Raw genomic sequence first — 20,225 nt, forward strand, 5'->3', positions numbered from 1 at the left:
ATCCGCTCTTCTTTTAACAACCGTCTATAAATGTTTGGGAACTGAGGAAACTAATTACCGGAGTTTTGGAGAGGGTTGTTGTCCCATTCTTGCCTGATCAATAGTCCTAGTTTGATTTGTCTGACCAAAGAACAGTTTTCCAGATTGCCACAAACCATTATACATGATCTTTGGCCCAGAGATGACGGTGACATTTCTGGATCATATTCATATATGGCTTCTTCTTTGCATGATTGTCAGGAAACCACCTGGCATGCCCCCCTCGGCGGCTGTCATGTTGCTGCTCTCTCTGCCACTTCCGGCTTTGATTCCCGACACCTGGTCCTCATTACCGACTCACCTTTATAAGCTCCCGTTTCAGAGTTCATTCCCCGCTGGCTCCTGCTCCCTGTGCCAATTGCACGGATTACAGTCTCTGTACGGATTCTACCCTTTCCGTGAATTCAACCTGTTCCGTGGATTCTACCTGTATTGTGGATTATACCGGCTGTGCCGATTTGACCTGTCTTCCGGATTCGCTCCGCGTTATGGTTAGTGACTCTCCCTAACTCTGGTATTGTTTCTCATCACCATAAACAATGTGTTTCAAGTGTTTCTCCGAGCATGCCGCTCCGCTCCGCTCCGCTCCAGTGTTTCTCCGAGCGCCCCTCCCCGCTCCAGTGTTCCTACGAGCACGCCTCTCCGCTACAGAGGTCCTTCGAGGGTGCCGCTCCGCTCCAGTGTTCCACCGAGGGTGCCGCTTCGCTCCAGTGTTCCACCCAGGGTGCCGCTCCACTCCAGTGTTCTGCCGAGGGTGCTGCTCCGCTTCACGTCACGCCTCCAAGTTTGTCCGAAGGCGATGTCACGCCTCTAAGTGAACCTGGAGACGATGTCACGCCTCCAAGTGAACCTGAAGACGACCTCATGCTTCAAGGTCTCTCCGAAGGCGTTGTTGCGCTTCACAGTCTTCCGAGCGCGCCGCTCCGCTCAAGTGTTTCTCCGAGCATGCCGCTCCGCTCCGCTCCAGTGTTTCTCCGAGCACCCCTCCCCGCTCCAGTGTTCCTACGAGCACGCCTCTCCGCTCCAGAGTCCCTCCGAGGGTGCCGCTCCGCTCCAGTGTTCCACCGAGGGTGCCGCTTCGCTCCAGTGTTCCACCCAGGGTGCCGCTCCACTCCAGTGTTCCGCCGAGGGTGCTGCTCCGCTTCACGTCACGCCTCCAAGTTTCTCCGAAGGCGACGTCACGCCTCTAAGTGACCCTGGAGACGATGTCACGCCTCCAAGTGAACCTGAAGACGACCTCATGCTTCAAGGTCTCTCCGAAGGCGTTGTTGCGCTTCACAGTCCCTCTGAAGGGGAGGCCGCGCTTTACAGCTCCTACCACAACAATGTAGCACTTCCAAGCCTCTCCGAAAGCGCCGTCAAGCTTCAAGTCCCCTTCGGAGGGGCCAACGCACTCCAGGATCCCTCAATAGCCGACGTTACGGACCTAGGTCCCTCCCTCCCACGGTCACAGAGTCCCCTGGAGGCTACGTCATGGTCCAAGACTCCGCCGAAAGCACCATTGTGCTTGATGTCGCCTTCAGCAGGAACTTGATGTCGCCTTCAGCGGGACCTTGGAGTGTGACGGCGCCTTCGCTGAAGGCGACATCAAGTTCCAGACAGCCACAGTGGGCGCTGTCATGTTCCAGACAGCCACAGTAGACGCTGTCACGCCTCCGCCATCCTCAGTAGGTGCCGTAACTGACAACCCCCGTGGATGCATCATACCCCCAGGTCTGCTCCAAACTCCCACAGAGGGCGTCACTGATCTCCGCCAAGGGCATCACACGGTCTCTGCTGACGGTGCCGCTCAGCCTCTGTTCTCTGCTGAGGGCATCGCTGGGCCCCTGATCTCCGCCGTGGTCACGACTCTAAAAATGATAGATCTTTTATTTACATTTTTGGATTGAACTGCAAAGTGTGTTTACAGATTTTTGAAAGTACTTCTCAGCCAAAGCAGTGATGTCCATCACAAAATAATGCCTGTTTTTAATACAGTGCTGCCTGAGGGCCTAAAAATAATGGGCACCAATATTACGATTCAGCCTTGTGCACAAATATTTCCTCGGATATTCTAAAACCTTTAAAAATATTATGTACTGTAGATGATGATATATTTAAAGTCTTTGAAATTTTACATTGAGAAACATTATTCTGAAATTGTTTGACAATTTGTAGACAGAGCTTTTCACATATTGGTGAACCTCTGCCAATCTTTACATCTGAAAGTTTTCAGACTTTCTTGGATACTTGTTTTATACCCACTTATGTAACTGACCTGTTGCCAATTAACGTAATTAATTGCAATATGTACTTCCACCTCTTTCTTGTTAGTACCACCTTTCCAGACTTTAGTTAAAATATTTGAGTGATACTGAAAGTGTTTGTGGTCTTTAAAGGTTTTTACTTTAAGTTACTTGGCATTATGTGGGTCTAGTGAAAGATCAAATGATCAATGTCCCTTGCTCTAATTTTCTGTTAACTACAGAATGCTGCTCAATTCCCAAACGTTTTCAATGATTCAGATATAGAATCTGAATGGGTTTTATTGCCAAGTGTGCTCACACACTCAAGGGATTTGTTTAGTTCTTTCTTTTTTAATGTAATAAAAAAAGTAGGTGCAAGGTTACAAAATTAACAGTGAGAAAATATGTTAGGAACAAAATAAACTAGTAAAAACTGCCATTGGTGAAATGCAGGATCATGCAAAATTGCTATGAGGTCAATTACATTTCACAGTACATACATGACACAGGATAGAACTGAAAAAAAAAAAACAGGACCTATGCAAAAAGGTCAAAAAAGTTTTAATAGCAGAAGTGAAACAAAGAGAATCTAATTCAAATGATACATTAACCATGAACTATTTTGAACCATGCCGTTTTATGAAGTGGGTTCATGAGGAAATGGGTGTATGTTTGAATTAGCACTTTTCTACTCTTTCAAGTCCATCCATCTATCAATTAAGGGTGTAACGATACATTAATTCATAACAAACCATTTCGGTACAGACCTTTTGGTTGGGTGCACATGTGTACCGAATTTAATCCTTTGTATGTGTGTAACATATTTAAAATTCCTGAGTTTCTGAGTTCCTCACAAAAATATTAAGTGCAACAGCAAGGTTGTTTAATCTCCACCTTGCATTTTAAGCATTGTTTCACTGTGGCCCCTTATTTTACACCTGAAATACAGTTTGTAGTGTCGAAATATGATTTGTAATGCATTGTAAAACTCAATTGGTTTGGTGCATGCGTGAAATCACTGCCAGTTCTGTTTTTATGACAGTTTAGTGAAATTCTTTAGCATTTTATGTCCAGATTCAAAAGTTTCTCTTAAAAGGAGAAAATCCTGATAATTCCATATATTGATGGAGTGAATAAATGAAGGATGGAAGGAATAAAGACATTTGTTAAAGTATGCTGAAATAAGTAGAAGATATCTTCAGAAAATTATATATTAAATGTAAAACACCCACCCACCCACACTTATATACACATCTGTATTTCCACAAATGTAAACTTTTTAATTTATTCCATTTTATTTTTGCTATCTATCTATCTATCTATCTATCTATCTATCTATCTATCTATCTATCTATCTATTTATCTATCTATCTATCTATCTATCTATCTATCTATCTATCTATCTATCTATCTATCTATCTATCTATCTACTGCAGTTAACAGAAGGTTTTGTCTTATATTTGTAACACTATGTGCAGTGGGTATTGTAAAAACCCATGTTTTGTCTTGCTAGTTATACTATGATTCTAAATCCACAATTTTCTTTTCCCACTGTACTATATATAATTACCCTGTTTTACTTTGCATGAGTTCACCTTCTTTGGCTTTCTTCTTCTTCCAAAAAAACATGTTAGCATTAAGTGTTGAAAATTAGCAATAAATGTACATAAATGTATACCAAACTCTCATCCCACACAAAAGAGGATTTACTCATACCTTGTACTACTGCGATCCACTTCAACCTTGACCAGTATAAACGAAAGATGATTAAACTTGTTTAAAAAAGACAAGCAAAGAAAACTCTACTGGGAGAGACATGAGATTTTTTTTGACAGACAGCCAGGGGAAATCCATCCTGGCAACTGATTGCCAGGAAAGAGAACTTGCCTACTTCTTTGTGTTTTAATGATTAATAGGTGTAGTCTACCCATTTTTGTTTGAGGTTTGAAGGGAGCAGTGCAGAGTATGTATGGTGTGGGCTGTAAGTGGGCACTGGTCTATTTGTTAATTTGTAATCAGTAAGGATTGGCCATTTAAATCCTTTATGGAAAATTCAGAAAGGGAGTGGATTAAACATAGCAATTGGGTTGGGTGGGAGAAATCTGGTATAAAAACTGAATATACAACAATATGAAAGGCCTCTGTGGACAGGAAAAGCTTTATCAATGTATTGTTGTAAAGGAAGTTGGAAGTCAGATAAAGAAGGTTCAGATTAATGATGTTAGGTGAGAAAGACAATTAGTCTACCCCAAGGTTTGCATGCAGTGACAGTTATGTGAATAATGTCTAAGAAGATAACAAGATATTGTCATCTTCAAGCATATATAGCATCTCAGCCTTGCTCTGAATTGGCCATTATTATGCTGCTCCTAGAGTATGATGACTAGTTATTTAGCTATAATGGAAGCTCTGTTGAAGAAAATGAGCCAAGTGATGCACTCTCAGTTCCTTATTCATCAAGATCAGCTGAGCCATCACCACCCAAAACAGTATTTTGCCTTGAAGTAGCACCATATTTTATTGGCTTATTATTACACCTAAGACTCAGTGCTCTTGTGTATTGTTGCATATCTTTCTTGAATGAAAAGAGTTTTAAAGATGCTACATACACATCATATAAAAAAACAGCAGATAATGTCATTTACATCTCTTATTTTTTGCATGCTAGCCGTAAGGATTTATATAAAACCAGTGACAAAATTAAGAGAACTCTAATTTAAGAGTTTGATCAGAATTTAGTTTTCCCCATGCTTCTTTAATGTCATGTAGCTGTGCTGCTGAGTGGGGTTGTGTATTTATAATTGATAGCCAACATTATGTTTGTGAATTATCTGAATGTACAGGGAAAGCAAAAACAGAACTTCATATAAGATTTATTTAAGCTTTGAAGTATTTGTTTTAGTGCTAACCAAGTAGTGACATACCGCCATTTATTATCTAAAAACAGGCATGAAGTTATCTGTTTAAATCGACTGAACTTGTGCAGCAAACTATCATGGTCACTGGTGTAAAATGCTGCCTTCAACTCCAGCAATACCAGATTAGCAACAGAAACAGAAACCTCTGAATAACTTTAGCCAGTAATGAATACTGTACTATGGCAGTCATAATTCTATAAACACTTTGTTATATTTAGATTTAACTAAACCAGCCTGGCATGCAGCGTAAAACACTTTCCAAATATTAAAATCTATTAGCTAATTAAACATTCAGACATTCTCCAGAATCATGTTTAATTTTTGATAGATTTTTAAAATAATATATGGGTTAAAATAATTTAGATCAGCTGCGAGAGCAAAATGAAGTGTCTCACCAGAGTCCATGTAAAATAAAAAAAATAAAGTAGACTTGTTTTTGAAACTGCTGTATTTTTCATGATATGCACACTGGTATTTACACAAACATTTATAACATTTGGCAGACACTCTTATCCATACTAACTTGATCTTATTTTTCAAGTGCATAAGGGCCTCATGGACTTGGAATTTGAACTAAGGACGCTTGGATGAGAAATCGAAAGTCTTAAATTTTAAATAACAAAAATCCGCATGTAGACAAATGTTCCAGACCTAACACATACACAATGAACAACAAGTGCATATTAAATGGCAGACATGGCAGACAGGAAGTGCTTGTTATAGACAATAGATAATAATCAGCAAATGGAAACATTTATTTGTTATCCTTGTGGAAACCAGCAAAACATCCTATCCACATCTCAACTAATTCACCATACAGGTCTTTTAACTCTGACGATTCTTAATATGCCAATTGAGTTTAAAAAATGACCCCACTGTAATTGCATTGTCACCCACAAACAAACTGCTCCCCAAAATCTTAAAAGCATAACCTGTTTCTAGAGGAATACATTCCAAGATTCCAAGCTCTTTCAAAAGATTTTTCAAAACAGTATGTTGTCACAAAGCAAACAGAATATTCCATTGTCAAAGTTCTAACTTTAAGATTTCCCTTTATTGGAACTAAGAGCCCAAATCTAACCTGCCGCAGCAAGACAATGCATTTGTACACAAAGCAAGATCTATAAAGATAAAGCAAAACAACTTTATAGACACCCAAATATAGTTTTATATCCCTTATGAGCAAACTCAAGGTGACAATGGTATAGAAAAGACACACGTAAAGAAACTTGAAAGGAACCAGACTCTAAAGGAAACCCACCCTCTTCTGGATGTTAACAGACAGTGTAATTATGAGTAAGTGCTCTTCATAAAAAGTTCATGGTCATTTTGTCACTTTCTTTAGGTTACATGGTATAAACATTTTAAATAAAGAGCCACACAAATGCCTGTATCGCAAATTATTATGATGCACAAAAATATTTTATTGGATCTATTTTAACCCTTTCTGTCTAGAAAACATCCTGCACAAAATGTGGCATACTGTAAAGAATGGAAAGTTGTGCTTGTAAATTAGCACCAGTGTTTTAAAATGATCTCAGCCCCAGAGGAATCCTGATTTCCAGGGTTGAGTTTCAGGATGGGGGGAATCCATGATTAACATGCAGGAAAACTGAAAATGAAAGAACTTCTATTTCTCCGTGGGCATTTCCACAACACTCCCCTCCCTGATGACATAACGGGGGTGGTAATATATATAGAAGTATCTCAGAAAGCGACAGTCCCACACACAGCAAGGGAACACGACTGCACTGATTTACAGAAGAGTTTCCGGGAAAAAGCAATCTGGATGAATCATGATGAAAACCTTCCATCTACCCACAGTAACCATGTGGAGGAGAAGTAGAGGTCAGGAAAAACTTTTTTATGTAGCTTAAATAGCTTTTGTACATAACTTATTATCATACTACTACTACATCATCATAATAATAATAATAATTATAATAATAATAATAATAATATTGATGAGGATCAGTATCATAATCATGGTGATGATGATGATGATGGTTCACCACACAAAGAAAAAAGAAAAAGAAAAAACATTATCATCTGCAAGTCGAAAAACTTTTCTTCCTATTTTTTTAGTTTAGTTTTTGGTTTAGTTTTTAATTATCAAATGATGCAGATGCAGGCAATGTTAAGGCATATAATACAAACTATATCAAATACCATTTTTATGCGTGTTCGTTCTCCAGAATGCGGTTATCCAGCTCATTGTATTAGACACAAAATGCGGTTTTTATGTAATAAAGTCCATTAGTGTAGCTCTTTCGTTTTTAAATAGAATAGTCGCTATATATGCGGGATTTTCTCTGTTCTGGCATGAACTCCACACATAGACTGCACGTATACAGTGTGTTCTGGGGGGAAAAAATCTTGAACAAGCTCCAGCCCTACCTTTTTTTTCTTTTTTCCTACTCAAGGACTCGTTTTACTTTTTTTTCTAAAGTAAGCATTGCGCAGTGCTTGCAATTTTATAATAATTACCTACCTCTAACAAAAAAAAAAAAATAAATAAATAAATAAATAAATAAATAAATAAATAAAAACCCATCAACGTGTAATTCCAGAGGTTTGCTCGGGGGGTTGGAGTTCTGTAGTCTGTCGGCTCTGTTCCCTGGTTAGTGACTGGCGTTAAAAGCAAGATGTCCGCGAAGAGCATGAGAAAGAAACATAGCTGAAATTCATACTTTTGCGTCAGTTCATCACCATACGGGCAGACATGCTTATGAATACGTGTGACTATTCGTGATTATACAGATCATTGTTAGAGGAGCTTCATAAATATCACATAACTGTATAACAATCAGCTGAACCTCTTAGGGACTGTCTAAAAAGTGCTGGAATTTTCCCAAAACGCACACTGTTGAAGTAATGTATTCATTGAGTAATATTATTGTATTAGTAGTAAATTATATGATTACTCATATATTGTTAACATTATCAGTAATATTATTCTCCATTTTAAACAGTGAATAGGACGCAAAAAAAGTTATAAGAGTAATTTCTCCTATTATAACTTTTTTTGCGTGTTATTCTCAGAAAGAAATAAAGTTTATTCTCAGCTTAAAATGAAGAATATTACTGATAATGTTAACAATATATGAGTAATAATTAATATATATATATATATGATATATGATATATAGATTGATTTTTTTAATTGTATATGTGGCATTATTGAACTATGTATTAGATACTATATGGCCAATTATAGACACTTGATTATCACAGCAATTTTTTTAATTATATTATATTACAAACCCTATTCCAAAAAGGTTGGGACACTGTACAAATTGAGAATAAAAAAGGAATGCAATAATTTACAAATCTCATAAACCTATATTTTATTCACAATAGAATATAGATAAAATATCAAATATCAAACATCAAATTCCAGAAAAGTTGGGACAGGCATCAATAAGAGGCCGGAAAAGTTAAATGTACATATAAGGAACAGCTGGAGGATCAATTTGCAACTTATTATTTCAAATGGCAACATGATTGGGTATAAAAAGAGACTCTCAGAGTGGCAGTGTCTCTCAGAAGACAAGATGGACAGAAAGGAGTTTCTCAGAGAAAATTGCAAAGAGTTTGAAGTTATCATCATCTACAGTGCATAATATCATCCAAAGATTCAGAGAATCTGGAACAATCTCTGTGCGTAAGGGTCAAGGCCGGAAAACCATAATGGATGCCCGTGATCTTCGGGCCCTTAGACGGCACTGCATCACATACAGGAAGCTACTGTAATGGAAATCACAACATGGGCTCAGGAATACTTCCAGAAAACAATGTCGGTAAACAAAATCCTCTCTGAAACTCTATTGGTCAAAAAAGAAGCCATATCTAAACATGATCCAGAAGCGCAGGCGTTTTCTCTGGGCCAAGGCTCATTTAAAATGGACTGTGGCAAAGTGGAAAACTGTTCTGTGGTCAGAAGAATCAAAATTCGAAGTTCTTTTTAGAAAACTGGCACGCAATGTCATCCAGACTAAAGAGGATAAGGACAACGCCTCTTTACAAAAACATGCTACATATATGACAGCTACATACATTCTGCCTGTTGGTTCATGAATTAAATTTTCACAGGTGAAGCAGAAGCTCATGACGATGACCTTGTTTGCTCAAACAATGTGGAGTCCCTAAATAAAGGTCCAGCACAGGAGAAAGCAAAAAATAAGCGAAACATTTTACACATGCTAAAAAAAACAAAAAAACAGCCAAAAACATGCACTCCGGGTAGGTTTTCGTTCATTAAAAATATTTGTACTTGTTTGTAAAATGAATTCAGCACAGGTTATGATCATTAAAATAGCACAGATGTAACAATAAATTATTCTCACATTCTTTCAGATTCCACAGAAATTTTGGATTTCAACCAGAATGTAAAACTGAATCTTTTGGCTGAAGCAAGCCAGCAACTTTTAGCAAAGGAAATGCAACTCTTTAAGCAACAATCATCAAATACAGAAGTGAATTGCCCTGAAGATGAAGAGGACAGTTTGCAAAAGGACTATGAAATTTTAATGCTTCATTTAAGAATGGCAGTCCAGGATTCCTTTAACAAGGAGAATCAGAAAATTCTGTGTAATGCTTTAAAGGCTATAAGTCAACAGGAGGAGCAAGACAGGAACTGGAAGGAAGAAGCAACAGAGAAGTGTCCACGTTGGAGGCCCCTAAAATGCAGAGAGATCCATGACATATTGCTAAAAAACATAGTAGAGGTTCGGCTGCAACAAGCCAATGAAGAAGAGAATGGTGCAGATAGGCTGTCCACCTCTCTGAAGAGAGAGGTATGTCGGATGGGCAAACGCATTCAAAAGGACCTGCTCCAAGTTGTTAGAGATGTGCAGCAATGTTACACTCCAGAGTTTGATATATGTAACATGTATATTCAGCTCTACCACCAAGCGTTCTCAACAAAACTGATGGAGTTGGCTCAAACCACCACTGAAATACAAGACTGTATCTACATACTATCCTGGATTCATGTTTATTATCCAAAGTAAGGGACAAGTGCTCAAGCATGCTCATTGGATGTCTACTATTCAAAAATGTGCATAATTTGGTTGAGTAGTGAACGGGTTAATTTTAAATACTGTAATGATTATTACTTTTCAGGGATATTTTGCAACATAGTGAACTGAAGCCACACATCAACACAGAATCATTAGAAGCTCTCTTACCAGAGAAAGATCTGAAATCGCTGGAGGAGCAGTATCTCTCACACAAAGAGGTGATGCCAAATGATAGACTTTGGATCCATGTAATATCATGAACTGAATACATATTTGTATTTTCTCAAAGACATTAGGTAAAAGCTTATAGCATACAGTCGAATTACAAAAAGAATGACAGTGTATGAAAATATTTCCCAAATCTGTTTTTAATAGGGAGTTTTTGCTTGAAACAAGTCAATTTGGCTGAGCTAATTCAGAAACTTTGGTGAAGCTTCCTTTATGAGGGAGTTCAATGATACCAACATTTTGAAAAACCATAATCAGAAATATTGTTAAGATTTGAAGCATATAATTGATTTGTCATTTATGTTATTTTATAGTGCTAATGTCACCATTATTATCCTACCTAAAATTAATATAAACGATCTCATCGAATTTGTGAAGTTGTGTTTGATAAAAGAAAAAACCATTACAAAAATGTCCATATCCCATGAAATTATAACCTTCGAACTTTTAAACATTTTATTCAGGATAGACATTCTTTGTTATCCTGTAAGTAAAACATAAACAGCTGTCTGTTAAATAAGTAACGTATAAATGAGGCACCGCCTTGAATAAGTAAAAGCTGCTGGATTAACATGTTACTAAATAATTAAATTTAATAAATAAATAAGTTATGAAATTAATAAGGTAACTCATGAGTAACTGAGTAAAAGCAGAAGCTTCAAAAAAACAAAATGCCCCCTAACTAACTTCAAATTTTTCTTTTTAGTTTCAGAATAGTTGAAAAAGCAATAAAATATAAATATAGTATTCAGAATGTTTTTGTGTTTAAAAAAAAAAAAAAAAAATAAATAAATAATGTTTTTTAATATTTCAAGGTAAATGTATATATTGTTTTATAGGTGGAGGTCAGTAAATGGCTGTCCAATGCTCTTAAAAAAGAGGAGGAAATGTGGCAGACGAGTGTTAAACCTGAGCTCATCGATGGGTGCTACTTCTCCAATCTTGCTATAGATGTGATACCTGTATGAACACACATTTTGTTTCTAAAGGACATACAGTGTTTGGACAGAAGTTTGCAGACACCTGAATATAAGATTCTTTTGTGCTTTTTGAACACCCCACTTCACCTTTAGTCCCCATTTGCTGTTATAATAATTTTCACTTTTCTGGAAAGAAGCTTCACTAGATTTTGGGAGTGTGCTTGTGCTTGGTCATTCAGCCACAAAGGTGTTCAATAGGGTTTAAGTCAGAGCTCTGTAGCAAGCCACTTCAGATCTTTCCCTCCAACCCATGAGCCAACTTCATGGAGCTGGCTTTGTGCACAGGGGCATTGTCACGCTCGAACTGGTTTAAGACTACAACATTTAAAGACATCCTATACAATTGCATATTGATTACATATTGATGGAAAAGTCAGGTGTCCCAGTATGTTTGTCCAAATATTGTATGTGACTCATGTTTGTGAAAGTTAAACAGATTCAATTTAATGCTTTTGTTGCAAAATGCTGTCTTAGCAAGTGAAGAAAAAGAAAATGTTATCTAATAATTTTTATGATGACATGGTTATATTGCATATATATATATATATATATATATATATATATATATATATATATATATATATATATATATATATATGACAATTCAGCCCATTTATATACTGATACTAAGTTCAAACGTATTTTATGTTATTTGTTTTTCCAACTTTAAATTTGAAATTCATTTTATTTTGCATATATTTAAGATATTTTAGATGTCATGAGTGGATTCACATTAAGTTAGCTACAGAGTAAATTTCTTATTGTCTGATACATGCATTATATAAATCTATCATATAAAATAAATCTCTGGTTTACAGATTATTGAGGCAGCCAGGAAAGAAACCATTGAAATTCTGGGTAACACAGATCAGAGAATTTTGCATCAACTGCACAGCTTCCTAGAGAGGTATCAAATATCTATTGTCACTATCAAGTTCTGTGTAAACACGATTTATCTATTAATCTATATTTAAATGAGTATGTGCTGCTATATTTAAATGAGTATGTGCTCAGTTTATTGTTCTGGAAACAGGAATTGCCTGGCATTAGCCCAGAATTCTGAGCCCCTGCCCATACCCCAAACACACTGTTTCAATACTAATATCATTTACTGCATTCTATTAATAATACTTAATGTTGTATTACTAATGTTTTAACTATACATTACTAAGAATAAACTTGTTTTTTTAATATTGCATTAAAATATTGTTTCTATTTGCAGCTATAAGAAATCCATAGCTGAGCTTATCAAAGGAAAGCACACCCCTGAAAGTATCCCTGACAATATCCCCAACAACCTGAAAGCCAATCTAAATAGCATTAGGCAGTTCAGGTGAGATAATGTCACATAACACAATAGTGCATATGGAAATACAGTACATACTGTATAGAATATTAGTTAGAATATACAGCTTTATTCTTACTCTCCAGCATTTCGTTCTGTACATAGACATATACAACTTTAGTCCAACATCTTAAAGTCTTAAGAATAAGAACAAATATGAACATAAGAGGACATCTAGATGTTTGAGAAAATGTTGTGAAATGATTGTATGTCTACAGGGAGTATATAGAGAAACACGACAATCTCACAGAAGGAAAGAAAGACATGCTGTTTACTGTATCAGAGATGAGAGACTCCTGTCATAGTTATTTCCTCACCCCCATACACAAGAATCTCAAGGTATCTACAATAAATTCATAAATCATATTTATTTAGTATTTCCTATTGTATAAGAGCATTGACTTAATAAATTGATAATGTAGCTGACTTTGATATAATTTTCTCTACAGGAGCAGTATCGTAAGTTGTGGACTCCAGCCTGGTTTTCCCAAAGTCATACAATCATTGACAATCTACTAAGCTTCCTGGAAGATATGATCCAGCATTTCACAGACCTACAGTCTGCCTGCTTAATGGTTAGTCTCTAATGAAACCTGAAAAATATCAAATTATATATATATTTTTATATAACAAATTTACAAATTCCTAATATACAAATATTAGGAATATCAGTAAACATAAACTCTGGCTGTGTATGTAGGAGCTGTTGAGGCAGCTGTATTCTGAGGTGATGATACAATATGTCAAGAGGATTTTGAAGGGGAAACTAAAACTAAAAGACAAGGATGAGCAGGAGGCAGCTGCACGCTTCATGTGTGAGGACAGTGCGAGAATAAACTCAGTGTTCATCAAAATTGTAAGTATGCAATGTCTAATTTATAGAATATATTCTATACATTTAGTAGCCAAAAGGCTGAGCTGCTGCGGTTTTTGAAAAAACTGAATTAGAGGGTATTTTTTCCAGGTCCCAGTCCCAGTGGCAATAAAATACACACCTTGCATTAACTTAAAATTATGCTAACCCTTAACCCTGACCCCTCCCCCTCCCCATCCACTGTAAACATCACTGATTACATTACTGCTTAAAATAAAACTTTGTATACATACACACACACACACACATTTCCTGAATGCTACTTTAACCACACATAAACAAAACAAATGACAACGCAACCCGCACATCTGGAATCTGTAATGAAGCAAAAAGCTTTGTATTTTTTTCAGAATTCCCCTAAAAAGTACATGTGTATGCAAAAAAAAAAAAAAAGACCCACATTAAATATAACATGATTGCATGTGTTCTATTATGTGCATTCTGTTTGGGTCAGAAACTTAAAAACTATTTCTATACCAAGAAAATCGAAACATTCTAATGCGATGCGCTGTACACTTTTTGTATGGTTTTTTCCAGGAAGAGGGAATGTTGGGGTTAAGCCAAACAGTCATTAGCTCAAAATTTCCCTGGATTCCCACGTGTCTGCTTTTTAAACACACGTTTAATCAATGCTATTTTCTCCGTAGTCATTTCTCATAATCCGAAAGTACTGCACTTGTAAAAGTGACAAAGAATGTACTTCTTTGAGGTTTTCCCAGAAGTTAAAAGTGTGTGTGTGTGTGTGTGTGTGTGTGTGTGTGTGTGTATCTCTATGTATGTATATATGTAAGAAAGTAAGTACACCCCTCACATTTCAGCACCCATTGTAGTATATCTTCTAAAGGGACAATGCTATAGAACTAATAGAACTTGGGTATATTTTAGCGTAGTCAATGTGCAGCTTGTATAGCAGTACAGATTTACTGTCTTCTAAAAATAGCTCAACTTACAGCCATTATTGTCAAAATTACTGTCAAGAAAAGTAAATACACTTTAAGTGATAACTGCTGTACGCCGTGTAACCATGCAAAGCCACAGGTCCTATTTATCATGTTCATGTTTCTGTCTGCTTGACAGGACCATACAAATTTGTGTATCTTGTATTAGAGCAGTTAAAATTTGGTGCTTTGAGTACAATTCTCTCAATCTGACCACTGGATGTTTAAAATGGCACCTCATGAAAAAGAACTCTCTGAGGATTTGGGCATTAGAATTGTTGATCTCTACAAAGATGGCTAAGGCTATTAGAAATTAGTAACATCCTAAAACTGAGTTACAGTACAGTGGCCAGAGTCATACAAAGTTTTTCAAGATGGCTTCCATTCAGAACAGGCTTTGCAGGGGCATCGTGCTATGTGTTTCAGGTGCAGAATCTGGCTTCAAAAACAGATGCATGAGTGCAGCAACTTTAGAGGTTGCAGAAGTGAAATGCATATGCCTCACACTCTGCAACAAGTCAGTTTGCATGGTCGTCGTTCCAAAAGGAAACCTCTTCTGAAGCTGTCTTTCAAAAAAACCCACAAACAGTTTGCTGAAGACAACCTGTCCAAGAGCATGAATTACTGGAATCATGTTTTCTGGTCTGATAAGATTAAGATTAACTTTTTTGGCTCAGATTATGTCCAGCATGTGTGACAATGCCCTGGTGAGAAGACCCAAGAAGATTGTGTCTTGCCTACAGTCAAGCATGGTGGTGGTAACATCATGGTCTGGGGTTGCATGAGTGCTGCTGGTACTGGGGAGCTGCGGGTTATTGAGGGAAACACAGATTCCAACATGTACTGTGACGTTGTGAAGCAGAATATGCCCCCCCTTCATAAATTGGGCCAACATGAAAACGACCCCCGACACACCACCAAGAGGACAACTGCCTTGTTGGAGGTGAAGGTGAAGGTGAAGGTGATAGGGTGGACAAGTATGTCTCCAGACCTGAAACCTATTGAGGCTGGGCATCCTCAAGCAGAAGGTGGAGAAGTGTCATGTGTCCAACATCCAGCAGCTCAGTGATGTTATTATGAATGCAAATGGATTCCAGCAACAACCTGTGCAGTTCTGGTGAATTCTGCTGAATTTCCATGGAAAACATTTCATGAATAAGGCAGTGCTAGATAACAATGGTGCTCACATAAAATACTGACACAGTTTTAAAATGTTACTTAGGGTGTCCTCAGATTTAATTACATTTGTTGTTAGTTATTTAGACAATAATGGATGTATGAGTTATTTTCAGAGGACACTAATTCTATATTGCAATACAAGCTAAATATATCCTAGTTTCATTTCTATAGTATTTTCCCTTGAGAACATATAATCAAAATGGTTGCTGAAATGTAAGGGGTGTACTCACTTTTGTGAGATACTGTACAGAACTAATATAAAATATTGAAACATGAATACTCCAAATGATATTTCAGTAGTTATTGAATTTAGCCCTTTTTTTTTTACTTTCTGTAAAAGTATTGCTGTTAACAAGCAAGAGTAGCTTATATACACAAGTTTATTATTGTGTAAACTGCGAGCATAAGCCATAAGTCACTTTCCTTAGAATACCTTGTTCAGCACAGTTTTATCACATTTTGTAGATAAGAAAAAAAACATATTCAAAATGGCTGAATATGCAAGACCTGAGTATTCAAATCAAACTAAATCATATCCACCAATTGTTTTCTTAAATTTTTTTTGGCCAGTTCCCTCTTGTCCCTGATCAACAGCTTCCAAATAAAGAATGAGGGCTGACATGTTGCTTACTCATGTATAATGTATAAATCATGTATGAATCATGAATCATATACATGATACATAAAACTAACTACATTTTAAAAAATCTTCTAATGCAAACACACTCAAAGGAAAGTGCTGCTCGCCCTGTCCATATACATGAGCTCAAAGATGTGGTTTAAATTTGTAGATATTTCTGCCAGACTCATTTTTCCATCCAAGATTTGCTTTGTAGTCTGGATTTCAGGCAGCTGTTTTTTTAAGCTTTCCAGCAGCTGTGAAACAGTAATAAACAGTAAAAAATCCTTGCACATGCTTGAGAATAACATTTAGCAAATAGAATCAATTATACAAAATTAATCATTATCTGACAAGATTGTTACTTTGCTCCCACAGGGATTAGAAGATAATTGGCTTTATGGCATTTTACCCAAATTATCAGAAGTGGTGAGACTGCAGGACCCAGGAGCACTTCAGCTTGAGATAGTTACGCTGGCCAGAACATTCCCGGACATCAGGTGAGACACATGACTGAAGACAGTTAGCATTGAAATAAACATTCCAGGTTGTCCTAAACTACAATAACAATAGATAATGCATTAAGTCATTAATATTCATCTCTCATAGCAGTGCATGCTTGCCTTTTTAATACTGCGGTGACTTTAGATTAGACCTATTACAGTCATTTGAACCTGGCCAAAAAAACTCCAACGCTTCCAGATATAAGTGCTGAAATGACTTATGATTCACACACACCATTAATGTGGCAAGAGCTGGTTCCTAGTCTGAAGTGGGAGTGTTAACTTTCGCACTTAGCAGCTGCAGTGGTAACACTTAAACTCATTTGTCAGGCATTCGGACAATTTGACACACTTTCATGGGCTGTTTTGTGATGTATTTTGCATTCATGTAAAAAACATACACTATATGGACAAAGGTATTGGGACACCTGACTTTTCCAGCCATATGGGTTTTACACCACAAGGTTGGAGGCACACAATTTTATATGATGTCTTTGGATGTTTTAGCACTTAATTTTATTTGAACTAGGAGACCAAAACCTATATGACAATGCCCCTGTGCACAAAAGCAGCTCCATGAAAATATGCTTTACATGGGTTGGAGTGGAAGACCTTAACCCTATTGAACACCTTCAGGATGAATTGAAAAGCTGACTGCACTAACCCTCCTTACCCTGCATCAGTACCTGACTTTACTAACACCATTATGGCTAAATCAGGATTCAATAAAGTGAAACACTTCATTATGACATCATTATGTTGGAAGTCTGTGTCTAAGCTTATTCTAAGTACATCATAGAAGAAGCAAAGACAAAGCAAAAGCAAAACAATATCCCAGAAATCAGAAAACATAGATATAAAAGAAGCAAAGTAGTGCAACTCCTCTAACATAGATCATTTTAAAGCCGTAATCTATTAGAAAATGATAGCAACTTTTATAACTAATAGTAAACTAAACCCCAAATATTTTTATAGCTCTTGTCGAAGAAAATAACAGAGTACCATTTAACGAAAAAAAAATTCCTGCTTACTTACTGAATATAAAAGCGGACATAACAGTTTGGGACAGAATCTATTTCCCATTGTTCAGGAAAATAAATAGTCTTTAGGATTCGGTTTCAAGCAGCAGAATTGAAATTTTCAGAATAAAAAGACAAAAAAAGTTAGGAATGATGAATGCCGTGAAGTCAAAATTGGTCTTTCACAGTATTGAAACTGTATTTCTTATTTAGAGGTGATCCACAATAACATTTCCTATGTTTTTTGTTAACAGTGAATGCCAAGTCCTTGCACTCCTGAGCTTAAAGGCGAACCTCTCAAAAGCAGATGTGCGCAGCATCAAAAACAGCCTGACTGAGAATCGGGATTCGCTGAACACTGAACCTACAACAGATTTCTTTTCTAAAGTGCCAATAAAACGGAAATTGCTGTAAAGCCGTATTATTGCTACAGATAAACTTTTAAATTTGCTATAATACTCAGGAGGTCATTGCTTATATATCATATGCTACATTTACTAACCCAATTATAGATTGTAGAAAAAATTTCATATCTGTTGTTAGTAAGAAACTGTACATATTATATATACATACATATATATATATATATATATATATATATATATATATATATATATATATATATATATTTTTTTTTTTTTTTTTTACACTAATGAATAATTTTCACAATTTTATAAAATGTTTGTGTGCATGTAAGCACTGGGGTCAAATACTTACAATGCTATTCTTATCTTTATGTCATTCTATTATATCCTTAGTTAAAAGATTGACGTGTAAGGGAATTATATAAAATTATAAACCTAAAAGAATGACCTCATGGTTCTTTATGCATTTTGTGGTTTCATTTAATGTCTTTTTTTGTGTATTGACATTTTTGTCTTTTTTTTATTTTATTTACCTTCTCTAATATAGATGGCATGCATCAGGTTTAATATATAAAGATCTGTTATAATAGGTCATAAATGACATTACATTTTAGAATTTGTTGTATGTTTAATATACAGTAAGCTGGGTTCTAAAAGTGTGTGATGGTCATTATTTTGTTGTGTTACAAGTGATAATTTAGCAATTTTAATTGCCACATTATTGATTAATTACTGATCTATTGCTATGCTAAGTTAGTGGGAAGATACAGTGATCTACTGTCAGGGTCACACTCACACACGCATGCACACACACTTACACACACTCACGGCAGTCCTTAGGTTGAAAGAGTCTAAGTTGCGCTAGGGAAGAAGTGTAGCTGATTCGAGATGCGCGGGGAGGAGAAGCGCAGCCGGTACCAGATAGTAGAGTCCGAATGGGACGGATAGCATAGAGTACTGCATGTAACAGTGACCCCATACAGCAGTACGTAACATCCCTGACACCTACACTAATATTAGCACCCATTATAAATAAGTAATAAAGGCTGTAAAACAATTTATTGTTTAACCTTTTTGGTCAAATATTTCACAAAATGCTCTCATGAAAATCAAACAACTTCAAAGTCCTCACAGTGTTATCAGGAAAAATAAATAGTTCATTATATGTGTGGCACATATTTACTGGCTCCTAAATATGCAGCAAAAAGTATAGAATGAAAGGTTCCAATCATTTTGCCACACATATGCAATTTTTATATTAGTATGCAATTGTTTGATATCCATGAAATACTTTTTGTGATTTTTCTTTGAACTAATGATCAGAAAAAGTATTTTTGTACAGCCTTCTTTGCACATGTTTACCAAGGAGGGCAGAGTATAGGAGATGGAGATTCACATGTTCATCTTGTATCTGCATGGGTCTTAGGTGTGTGTGTGTGTGTGTGTGTGTGTGTGTGTGTGTGTGTGTGTGTGTGTGTGGTGTGTGTGTTTCCCTACAGTCAGGTTTATTTCTGCCTTTTAGGATATACTCTGGACCCACTATGACCCTGACTTTAGTGCAGATAAAACAAAATAACAAAAAACAGTATTTGAACGTCAACAGATTTACCTCTGTCATACATCTTTTTACACTTTCCTGCACTCACAGGTTATGTAAATTGCTGATTTGGCACAGGAAACACATATTTCTGTTTGACATGTTTCTCTAAAATAATTTTTTCATGCAATAAAATGTCCAGCTGTGCAAAATTTTATACATCCCTGCCAGACCGACACTACTGAAACTTTACATTGTTTAAACTACCCTCACATGCCTTTTCTAATTTCTATCTATCTATCTATCTATCTATCTATCTATCTATCTATCTATCTATCTATCTATCTATCTATCTGTCTGTCTGTCTGTCTGTCTGTCTGTCTGTCTGTCTGTCTATCTGCATGCTTGTCTGTCTGTTAGTCATTCTGTCTGTCT

At 36.5% G+C, this 20,225-nt stretch overlaps 2 protein-coding genes across 3 annotated transcripts; both read left to right on the forward strand.

The window, feature by feature from the left end:
* Positions 1–603: 603 nt before the first annotated feature.
* On the forward strand, positions 604–1,573 carry LOC124376574 (skin secretory protein xP2-like). Its single transcript, XM_046835738.1, has 2 exons — positions 604–913; positions 1,290–1,573. Exons 1-2 carry the CDS (start codon positions 604–606, stop codon positions 1,571–1,573), a joined length of 594 nt encoding a protein of 197 aa, XP_046691694.1.
* Positions 1,574–6,818: 5,245 nt separating this feature from the next.
* Positions 6,819–18,455, forward strand: tnfaip2a (tumor necrosis factor, alpha-induced protein 2a). Of its 2 annotated transcripts, XM_046836969.1 has the most exons (12): positions 6,819–7,030; positions 9,275–9,424; positions 9,539–10,190; positions 10,307–10,421; positions 11,271–11,393; positions 12,230–12,318; positions 12,634–12,744; positions 12,975–13,095; positions 13,206–13,331; positions 13,457–13,612; positions 16,745–16,866; positions 18,143–18,455. In XM_046836969.1, the coding sequence occupies exons 1-12, from the start codon at positions 6,979–6,981 to the stop codon at positions 18,300–18,302; spliced, it is 1,977 nt and encodes a 658-aa protein (XP_046692925.1). In that variant the 5' UTR covers positions 6,819–6,978; the 3' UTR covers positions 18,303–18,455. The 2 variants fall into 2 exon arrangements, with proteins under 2 accessions (XP_046692925.1, XP_046692926.1); XM_046836970.1 differs by lacking the exon at positions 9,275–9,424 and having other exon boundaries at positions 6,821–7,030.
* Positions 18,456–20,225: the final 1,770 nt, after the last annotated feature.

Source organism: Silurus meridionalis, chromosome 23, assembly GCF_014805685.1.
Source record: "Silurus meridionalis isolate SWU-2019-XX chromosome 23, ASM1480568v1, whole genome shotgun sequence".
Taxonomy (NCBI): Eukaryota; Metazoa; Chordata; class Actinopteri; order Siluriformes; family Siluridae; genus Silurus; species Silurus meridionalis.

Bases quoted from the DNA above. Each gene is read 5' to 3' on its own strand.
- tnfaip2a (XM_046836969.1), top strand. From the start codon at position 6,979: ATGATGAAAACCTTCCATCTACCCACAGTAACCATGTGGAGGAGAAGT. The intron at 13,332-13,456 runs GTTAGTCTCTAA...CTGTGTATGTAG, and splicing joins TACAGTCTGCCTGCTTAATG to GAGCTGTTGAGGCAGCTGTA. The intron at 13,613-16,744 runs GTAAGTATGCAA...TTGCTCCCACAG, and splicing joins ACTCAGTGTTCATCAAAATT to GGATTAGAAGATAATTGGCT.
- LOC124376574 (XM_046835738.1), top strand. From the start codon at position 604: ATGCCGCTCCGCTCCGCTCCGCTCCAGTGTTTCTCCGAGCGCCCCTCC. The intron at 914-1,289 runs GTCTCTCCGAAG...TCATGCTTCAAG, and splicing joins AGACGACCTCATGCTTCAAG to GTCTCTCCGAAGGCGTTGTT.